At 35.7% G+C, this 10,313-nt stretch overlaps 1 protein-coding gene across 1 annotated transcript; it reads right to left on the reverse strand.

Moving 5' to 3' along the window:
* Positions 1 to 1,859: 1,859 nt before the first annotated feature.
* Positions 1,860 to 6,031, reverse strand: gfral (GDNF family receptor alpha like). The gene is made up of 6 exons (XM_035663800.1): positions 6,027 to 6,031; positions 5,249 to 5,367; positions 4,833 to 4,961; positions 4,276 to 4,431; positions 3,646 to 3,958; positions 1,860 to 2,121 (listed from the first exon to the last, which is right to left on the reverse strand). The coding sequence occupies exons 1-6, from the start codon at positions 6,029 to 6,031 to the stop codon at positions 1,860 to 1,862; spliced, it is 984 nt and encodes a 327-aa protein (XP_035519693.1).
* Between the last annotated feature and the right edge of the window lie 4,282 nt (positions 6,032 to 10,313).

A 10,313-nucleotide genomic window follows, 5' to 3' on the forward strand; every position in this document is an offset into this window, starting at 1 on the left:
AGATAAAAAAAGGTCTTTCAGGGCTTCAGGGGCTACATAGACCCAAGTGTAACACTTGGTGTACATTCCACATGATGAAGGTGGAGAAAAACACAAAATCTTCCTCCACAGAATGGTGAATGTTGAGTGTAAAATATTTTAGACAAGAACAAGGTTATTACAGTTAACTAAAACTAAACTAAAAACTAAAACTAAGTATGAGAAAAACATTTAACATAGTTTTAGTCTTTATCAAGATATACGATTGCAAGTGACATTGATTGGCCAATGTCTATATTTTAGCTGCTGCATTACTTTATGAATCTAGTTAGATTACGTTACAATTGCGTGATTTTTATATGTTTTTATACATATCAGTATAAGAGCATTGTTGGTGGGAGCCTGAGATCCAAGAATTTAACCGCCAACCACAGCTTCACTGTAATTGTTTTGCATATGACAATAAAGAACTTCTACTGTTCCTGCTTACAGCTAAGTGAGGAATGAATGTTTTAGCACAATTTGCTAAATCAAAGCATTTACTGTAACTGTTTCAAAAAGAAAACAGAAGAGCAGCATTCATTGTTTATCTTATCTAAACTGCAGGCTTTCCCGTAAACACTGCTCTTTGTCAGATGTCAGCCTCAGAAACCATTCTACAGCATTTGAACAAACTGAAACGTTACGGCTTTCATAGTGAAGTTTATTATGAGATGCTGTAGAAGCGTAGAGCACCAATAAATCATCAGAAAAAGACAACTTAAGACATAAAGCAATCTCAAATGTGTCGGTCAAATCAGAATTTTCTTATAGAGATTAATAGCTCAAGTCAGTGTGAATCAAGATTAATGACTGAAGACCTTTGATCGATTCTGAAGATAGAAAGGTTTTCTTTTATGAGTCAAGAAAGAAAATTCATGTGAGTTAACATATAGTTATATTTTTAAAATAATGACACTTGAGCTTGTCACAGCAGTATTTCACAGGCATTTATAACTGTAAAAATATAGGTTTTTATCAATCAATCAAATTGATTTTGTTTGTTTTTTTAAAGACACTGCCGTTCAAACGGATTAATCTTATAGCAACATTTGTCAAGGGCATACTATAAAAGACATTGAATGAAATATATCACCTTATATCTCACAGTGCTGCCATAATGAAGTATCTGTGTTGAATTTTGATTTGTATTCTTATTGAAACTGATATTTATACAACAAACTCAAAGGCATCTCATAAATGTGATCATCTAAAAATCTTGAACAAAATCATGCATTAATTTTGATGACATGTACATTTAACAGATGCATAAACATCAGAGAATAACAACGCAATTGCTTTTCTGCGGATGATGAAATCTTGTTTTATCTCTTCTCGTCATCCTACAAGAGAAAATAAATAGTAAGTTAATAAGTATTCATTATCATCGTTAAATCTCAGAAAGACTTCACATGATGAACTTAATGTTGACATACTTACCATATTTTACTGACAACAGCCAGAGGCATTAATATAACAACTCCAACAAGAAGCACAGCAGTAAAAGCATACAGTAGATAATCTGAAAAGACAAAATAGTCAACGTTCAATATATTAAAAACTGTATTGATGTCCGTTCATCCATTCATTACCATTATCCACTTATCCATTCACACTCACACCTACGGCTATGCAGTTTACAGTCACCATTAAGTCCCAACCTTTATGTACTGTACATTTACCATTTGACCATGTGTGACCTTGTTCAGATTCATTGATTTCAGGAGGCTTAGAAGGACCACTGCTGCTTTTCCAAGATGTCACTAAAATACACATAAAAAACACTCTGAAATGTTTCCAAGAAACACATTTAATTATGTAAATGCCTGTGAATCAGAATCCTACTCACTGAAGTGTGATCTATTATGAAGTACATCATGAATCATGTTGCACATCAGTATATTGTCATTGCTCACTCCTTTGCATGTACAAGGATAGTGAAGTGCTGTGCCCAAAGTGTCCAAGAAGGCCATTTTACATTCAGAATCTGCACCAACGATAAGGGCTGGATCCATCAGGGTGAAACATTCATTGTTTTGGAGGTCGCGGCATTGTGCTTCTTCAGAGCTCCAGCATTTGGTTTGGAAAATTCTCAACAGGTCTCTGGTAAATGAGAGAAAACACGTTTTTAGGTGCAGTCGCAAGGCACTTTGCTTTAGGAAGAATACACATCATGTTTAACATCCTGTGATGGACCATTATTTTAATGATAATGTTACTAAATTTAAATTGTGTGACTAGTGACTCTGGGGAAACAGCAAAGCAAAGAGCCTCTCCAACTGCACTGGGGATATAAAGATTAAAGAATGTGTGACAACATGACTTTTTTTTCCTAAATAACAGCCTGTAGACATTTTAACTTAATGAATGCAAATTGAAAGTGTACCATAAACACATGTCCATTGTGCCAAGCCAGTTCTAAACTATGTGGTATTGTGCCCAAAGCAACTAATTCATGAGTTCACCTGTAAATTTAGATTTCAATTACCAACACATCTGCAGTATATGCAAATAAAATGCCTTTGTTATTTGAAATTGTCGCTAGAGAAAATTGTCCTTGGGCAAGACACTAAGCCACAAACTGCTCCAGATGGTCAGATCAGATCTGTGCATGGTAGCTCGCTCCCCTCTGTGTGTAATTGAGTGAATGAGAGGCAAATTGTAAAACTCTTTGGACTGAAGTTCTTCAGTGTTTCTTCACTGTATAACAATTACAAATTAATTAGGGAGTAGAATTCTATTCAATAACATTTTCATTTTTATGTTTGTCCCTCGCGACCATTGTAAACAAGAGTTATCTCTCTGTGTTTTCCAAGGATTTAAATAAAATGATGATGAAGCCAGTGAAGCAGCATGTTTTATTATTTTTCCTGTAAGTTTTAGTCAGTCAATCACTTCTTAATTATCTCGACAACAAGCCTGTGGGAGGGATTGCTATGAAATTTTGCACAGACGATTGTTTCCTCTTCAGGATGAATTGTAATGACGAGGGTTGACATTAGCATTAAGCCAGTGCAGCCTCACAGAGCTGCTAGCATGTCTGTAAACTCTAAGTCTGGTTAAAAAATATGATTTACAACTTAATTTAAATGAATTGCCTCTGGATATTTCAGATCTATCAGATCCAAACTGGAAGAGGAGACCTAAAACATGTCCACACAAAAACAAATTGTTTACAGTATCAAAACTATGGATTAGACTTGGAATACATAAAATATTTTTTTTTTTATAATAATCTTGAGGCAAACAATTAACTTACATGCTCAAATAATTTCTGTGTTTCCAAAAACTTTCTTTATGGCAATAAAGGACCAGTGTTTAGGAATTAGTGACAACTAGCAGTGAAGTTGCAGATTGCAACCAACTGAATACAGCTCAGCCTTCCAAGTGAGTAACAGGAATTATGGTGGCCCTATCTAGAGCCACTGTTTAGTTTGTCTGATCTGGGCTACTGTAGAAACATTGTGATTTACACTTTACCATATGAAAACATACCTATTAATATTAAATTCTAATTTCTGCCAATAGATCCTCCAAAATGTTACACACCGGATCTATAATGCATTTCTTCTGTATCACTACTGTAGTGTCAGATATACTGTAGAGAGAGACAGAATGGTAACATACCTGCAGTTACTGTCATCAACACACAGGTTAATTGTATCCTGGCAGATCTGAGGCTCATCTCCACATGTGCCACCGTGCAGAAGATTTTTCATATCCAGGCAGTCCTCGTCTGAAGCCTCACACTCACACATGACCAGCATCTCTGCGACGTTGTGCGGCATGCTACCATAAAACTGCTGAGTTGCTTCCTGACAGCGATCAAGGTTGCACTTTGCCGTACATTCCTGAAGAACAGGTGCCAGGTACCTGTTGCAAACTGCATCACTGAGACAAATTGTCATTTGGTCCATGCAGGATCCAGCACCATCATATACTGCAAAAAGAAATGTGAGTGAGTTTTGAGATCACTTTTATATTGATTGAATCCAATACACCATAATAATATAATCACCATAGCCTTTTAAACTGCTTGACTGCCAGTCCGTCACTGTGCTCCTCTTCTGCTGAGCTGCTGTAAAAATAAAAGGAAATATGATTCTCCAGCAAAAGCTTACTAAAGCCAGTTTGTTGTTTAGGACACTCATTCTGCAGCACAATTGTGTTCTTTAACAGAGAACACCAAATAGCCTTTGGTAAACAAAAAAAATTATTTCACCTATAAATGCTTATCTTATCATGAGAATACTGCACCTGGCTTTTGGTGGCATTGTGTGGCCAACGCTTGTATGGAGTCACAAAGCTCCTCCTCCCAGGCACACACACACCCTTGCAGAGTGGGAAATTGGTTCAGTATGGTCTGGATGGTCATGTTACATGTGTCTGAGCCTTTTATTTGGCACCCGTCATCTTGAATAACACAAACAGAGGGAGGCAGAAAAACAGGATTTTCCATAAGCGAGCAAGGTCTTGTTTGTGCAAAAGGTGTGCCATATGTGCCTGCTGTTCTGATTGTTTCTCTTGTGAAAGCTTAAAATGCTCAATCATACAAATACAGGATTCTAGTGTCAAAACAGACAGGTGATATAGCCTATTTATTATATTTATTTAGTTATATAAACTTTGCTCCAGGCTATTGTCTCAGTTATCACATTTAAGCCATACTCCAAGAGGTGCAATTCAATTAAATAGCCTCATGTCCTCAGCCTTGAGATGTAATCATTACTTTTATAATGCCACTAGAAAAAATAAGGATAGCACCATGTACCAGTGCCCCGCAGCAAGAAATGCTAAATTGTTGTCACTTTTACCTCCACAGATGCCGACGTAAAATGCTGGTTCACGCTTGCATAAATTTGACATGCAGGTATCCACAGAAGCCAAACAGTCAGAAAGTGGAGACGACACGCTGATGCTGAATATCTGGGGAATAACAATCCCTGAAATACAAGTAGATACAGCGCACAGAGCATTACATTTAGATATTTTTTGTATTTGTCTTAAGCTTTTATGGAAAAGTTGGAAACTTCAATACAGTTATTGATACAAGTTAACATCACTGATTATAGACACACTTTGGTTAACTGTACTAACATTACAGACTACAAGACAGTAGTAGTGCAGTTTTAACTACATTCCTTGACAATACACGACAACAAGTAAGATATCTTTAAGATAAAGGTTTTATTGTCATAAATTTGTTATTTTTTAAGAACAGTTGACTCACCAAGTATGACTGCAGCTTCCAGATGTATCAGTTGCATGATAGCTGTTGTAAAGCTGTAAGAGGACACCTGAAGCTCTCCTGCAGCTGACCTGTCCCTCTCATTGGTGTCAGTACTTAAGCTGGGATACACCACCCACAGTCAACAGGATGTAACACATTTACTGGAAGCTGTGCCATGCACAATGTAATGTAATAACACATTCAATTCGAGAACAAAACAGACCTAAAAGGACAACAAACACAAACTGAGTGTACTTATTGGTGAAGGGGTCTTACTTTTCTAATCTCCAAAGGTATCACTGTATTTGTTTGAATTAACTACCAGAGTAGTAGTAGTTGTTGATGACAATAAATATGGTAGAAATTATGTATTTAAATAATTAAGGTGTGATGAGGACTGCAAACAGAAGCCAGTCTATTACCTCTGATCTGCATACAATCTGTGTTAGTATTTACTGTACCACTAATTTAAAGTGGCTGTAATCAATATTTTTATGTTAACAATAGATTCTATGACAACCTATAAGTTAAAAGAGTCGCTTAATGAACCAACAGACAATTATTACCAAAGTCTGCAGTTCCCCTCAGCTCTACAGAGCGTTTTAGTGTCTTTCATCTCATTGTTTTGGTTTTACGGCTGCAGCTTTACTGTTCTGGTTCACTCTCACTGCTCTCATCAACCTGTTTCCAGTATGATAAATCTCACTAACTTTATGTTTCCATAACCAAACACAAACAAAGTTAGCGACTAGTGGAGCATTAGGCAACCCATATTTACCTCATGAGTCAATAGAAAGAAATGCAGCCAGAATGGAGGGTGACTTTGGTCTTAGATTACCCTGGTTGAGTCCAGATGAATGCTAATGTTGCTCTATGTCTGCTGGATGTGTAGCAAGCTCGTCATATAAAAGTATTAAAGGCTAAAGACACATAAGAGTTGTGTTTACAGCTTATTTGTGCTGCCGCCAAGTGGCCAAAAGAATCAATTTTCTTTGTTTATCCAAAGAAAATGGCCACTTAGGACCCGGCAAGTACATCACTTGGAGACTCAAGGGTGTCTAGGTGGCAGTCCCATGTTCTTTTTTAGTGGTGTATTTCTTCAGAAAATGATAGACAGCAGAAGATAAACAATATAGGCAGATAATTTATTGATAAAAGATGTGCAGGAATACAGACACTGTGAACTGACAACTAATTAATACACTTTAAAGGCTCACAAGGACAGAAACGCCAGGCTGAGGACACGTTATATGTTTCCACATAAATAAATAAATTTAAATTTCAGTTGGTTTGCATGAACAGGCAACACATGTAGGCCCTAGATTTGATGGCATAAATCAAGATTTTTGTGCCCAATGTCTAATCTAATCTAAACTAATCTAATGATAACTTCCCAGTGGTCCTGCTGCCGGGTCTGCAAGGACAGTTTTTAATAAAGAAACCAAATCTTGTTAAACGGCATTACGGAATTCGCTACTTATTTAACTGTTGCCTGTACTGTTCTTAAAACGTATTCCGTGAACACTGAATTACACTTCATTAAAATTCACTTTCCTCAACAAATTCAAACACATTCACTGAGTAATTACACAATAAAAAATAAAAAAAACAAACAGTAACTTTCAGAAATAAATAACGGAGACAAGGAAGGGCCAGTTACAAATGCAATCGCAAAATCATCACAAAACATTGACAAAGGGGTCAAATCAACTGAAATACTCTTTAAATACAAAATTAAACACTGCAGCTACTTTCCATTGTAAACAAACAACATCTGTGAAGGATGGATGAAACAAATACACCACTGTGAGTAGTCATGTTGATTGTATTTTAGATTACATGTGATTTTATACACAACGTGGAACGCGACTAAATTCTCAACTTAAAAGTGTGATTAACAACTTCTTACCTGTCAGAATTTTAAAAGTCTGGAAACAATTTATATGTAAGTAATTTATTTTAAATGCAGAAGAGAACAGCTTAAAAAATACAATTGATTGAAACTTGACAAAATCAACAGCAACTAGACAAAAGCTAATTTGTAAGTAAACACACTCAGTTTATCCATTTTCTATAAACTCTGCCAGTCTAGGAAACAATGGAAAGATGTGGACTGAGGGAGCAAATGCCAGTGCAGTGCATGGCTGTTTGCCACAGGGTCTTCTAAATACTAACACAGGGGGGACAAATTTCAGATATTGTCTCAATATAAAAGGTATTAGGGATAGCATTTTGGATTTTTTCATTGCACTATACTGTACATTCAATTCAATTTGCATGAATATTTAAATTATCAACATTTACAAATCTACTCTTATCCACAAATGAAACATTTTAGGCAGAGCTTAACAAAAAGCAGCAGTAACCTTAAAGTTTAATCACTAACAGAAAGCAAGCTGTTGAGCATCATTTTCCTGTCTTTGTTTTCTGTCATTGTGACATTACAGTGTTTGTTTTCTTATTTATGCAATTCTTTCACATTACTATTTCCTTTTCCTGATTGCGTTATTAGTTTAATTGATTTATTTGATTAGCTTGATTTGACAAGAGATTTCGACATCATTATTTTTTTGTCAGTGTACTTTAACAGAGGCATTATCTATACTGCTGATTACAATGATGATTAATACTTAATTCTTGTCTTTATTTATGTCTGTCTATCTTAGTTGAAGAACTTTTTAATTTCTTAACAATTAGCTTTATGTAGTATGTGATATGCTTGTGGATCTAGGATCTATGACTACAAATTGTGATTATGTAGAAGAACATTTCCCATGTGAACAGGTTCATGTTAATTGGTTGATTGCACTCAATCCATCTACCTCCTTGTCTAAGTGATTTGCCCTGTTGAAAAGGTCTCCTGACAGAAAGCCTGTTTTTGTTATAAAATTTGCATGGAAAGACAGCTGCTTTAATATTCTTTTTCTCATTGTTTTGGGGTTTAATATCCACCTACACAAATACCAATACCATGCACTCCACACAGCCACAATAACGAACAAATCACAGAAGATTTGCTTGAGGAAACAAACAAAATAAACTGTGCATGAGCACATTTGTTTCATATCCACGTTTGAAACCTGAGGCTTTCTGCCAGCCTTAAGTGTGAGATCTTACTTCAAGATTGCACCTATATGAAGGCTTGTTAGCTGCAAATACACTTTACAATTATGTGCTGGTTATAAATATTCATGAGAATATTAGCATCCCTCTTCACAGGGATTTTGTGCTTTTGACTGCTCTCAGGGAACTATTCAGTATGCCTCAAACATCAGAGAAACTGTGGTAGAGTTTCAGTGTCATTATAGTAATAAGGATTTTACAAGAGAAACAACCTTGAGACTGGAGGTTTGTCCATTCAGTCCCTGCACCAGCAGAACATATTTGGAGGGCAGAGTGAACCATCAGTACTGGTATTTTCCTCATTACCAGCAGTAACACACCCTTGAGCAAGGCCCTCTGCTGCTACTGCCCTCGTGGAGGTACTCAGTGGCAGATCAGACTGTGGCTGTAATGGGCAGCTTCCAGATTTTTAACTGTGTGAGAACAGGGCATTTCTGGCAGAGATACCACAATGAACAGTAGAAAAAACACAACATATTATTCAGTAATTTGGAAGCTTAATCCAAGTTTACAGCAGTTCGATTGCAGTAGGTCTCATCCAGACGCCAGTAATTTCTTTATTCTTGGATCCCCATTAGCTGCCATCAAGGTAGCATCTACTCCTCCACTCATACAAAACATACTAGCTATAAATCAAGACATATGTTACGCATAAAAAGTCTCAATGAGAAATTAGTTGTTACTCATTTATTCTCCTGATACACGTTTGTGTGTGCGGTGTGTGTGTGTGTGTGTGTGTGTGTGTTGCGATGGAAATTGTCTGCAAGCACTCATAAAAAAACAACACTGATGGGATTAAATTTAAGGCTTAATGCTAGTTTACTTTCACAGTGTCACAGCATGTTTACTCGTTTATTAGCCTTTCAAAATAAATTAAGCTTCTAACAATCAGTTTACTGTCAAAATATGTTTATTTACAGGCCTCTGTAACTCGTTCATCAAATGAAATGATGGAAAGGTTGGGCATTAAAAATGACATCAAGCAGCCTAACAATTATGTGTTTTGGCTGAACTGTAATTATCAGTTTTGGTAAATTAACTCTGACTGATTATAAAAGTATTTGATAAAAAGTGAAAATCAATAAAAGTAAATCATTAAACAGCAAGATATATGCTGTTGATTATAAAAGTATTTGAGAAACTGTGAAACTTGACTTGATTTTGTGAGATTATAACAGATCGGTTTGTTCTGTAGATGATTGACATGTGCTTTTTTCTGATTTTCATTCTTAAGGCTTTCATGATATATATTTATTCAAACCAAAATATTCCATATTATAAAAACAAATCACAATAGAAGTAGTTTTTACACATTTGATGTAATTCTAGTAGCAGTCTAAAAAGAATAATATAATAATTCATGCAAAAAACAAATTCTCATTTTGCAATATTTAAAATTTTTTCCTGACCTTGTATTGCTCTATTTAGCTAATCAGTTGAATATTTTATTGACTAAAAATAAATTTGGTTAATCAGGCGTATTGATGAGTTAGATGCCTCAACCATGCTACAATCAGGGTGCTACTGTAAATAAACAGTAAACAGGGCTCGATTAATAGCCAGTACTGTTGCCAACACACATTTGAGGACCGACATCATACATTTATATCACTAAATAGATCTCTGAAGCACATTTGAGGACATGTTTCTTGATTGCACATTTTAAAAACGTAGTTTAATATAAAAAATACTTTTTCAGTTTTCATAACATCCACTATTTTTCAGTACAGGACAGTGTCTACGGGGCTCTGAAGCTGTCAGTGAAGGTGAATGACAGAAGCATTTTAAAATTCTACCCTGTGTTGAAAAATTCAACTGTTCTTGAGAACAAAAAAAGCTCTGGATTTTAGCATTTATGATGTTTAAAACTTAATTTAGCTTTGCAGCTATACATAGTGGCCCGTGTGCAGCTACAGTATAAAATATAAGTCTGCCCTGCTGA

The sequence above is a fragment of the Morone saxatilis genome, unplaced genomic scaffold (genome assembly GCF_004916995.1).
Source record: "Morone saxatilis isolate NCDOM2014 unplaced genomic scaffold, NCSU_SB_2.0 Contig19, whole genome shotgun sequence".
In the NCBI taxonomy this organism is placed as follows: domain Eukaryota; kingdom Metazoa; phylum Chordata; class Actinopteri; family Moronidae; genus Morone; species Morone saxatilis.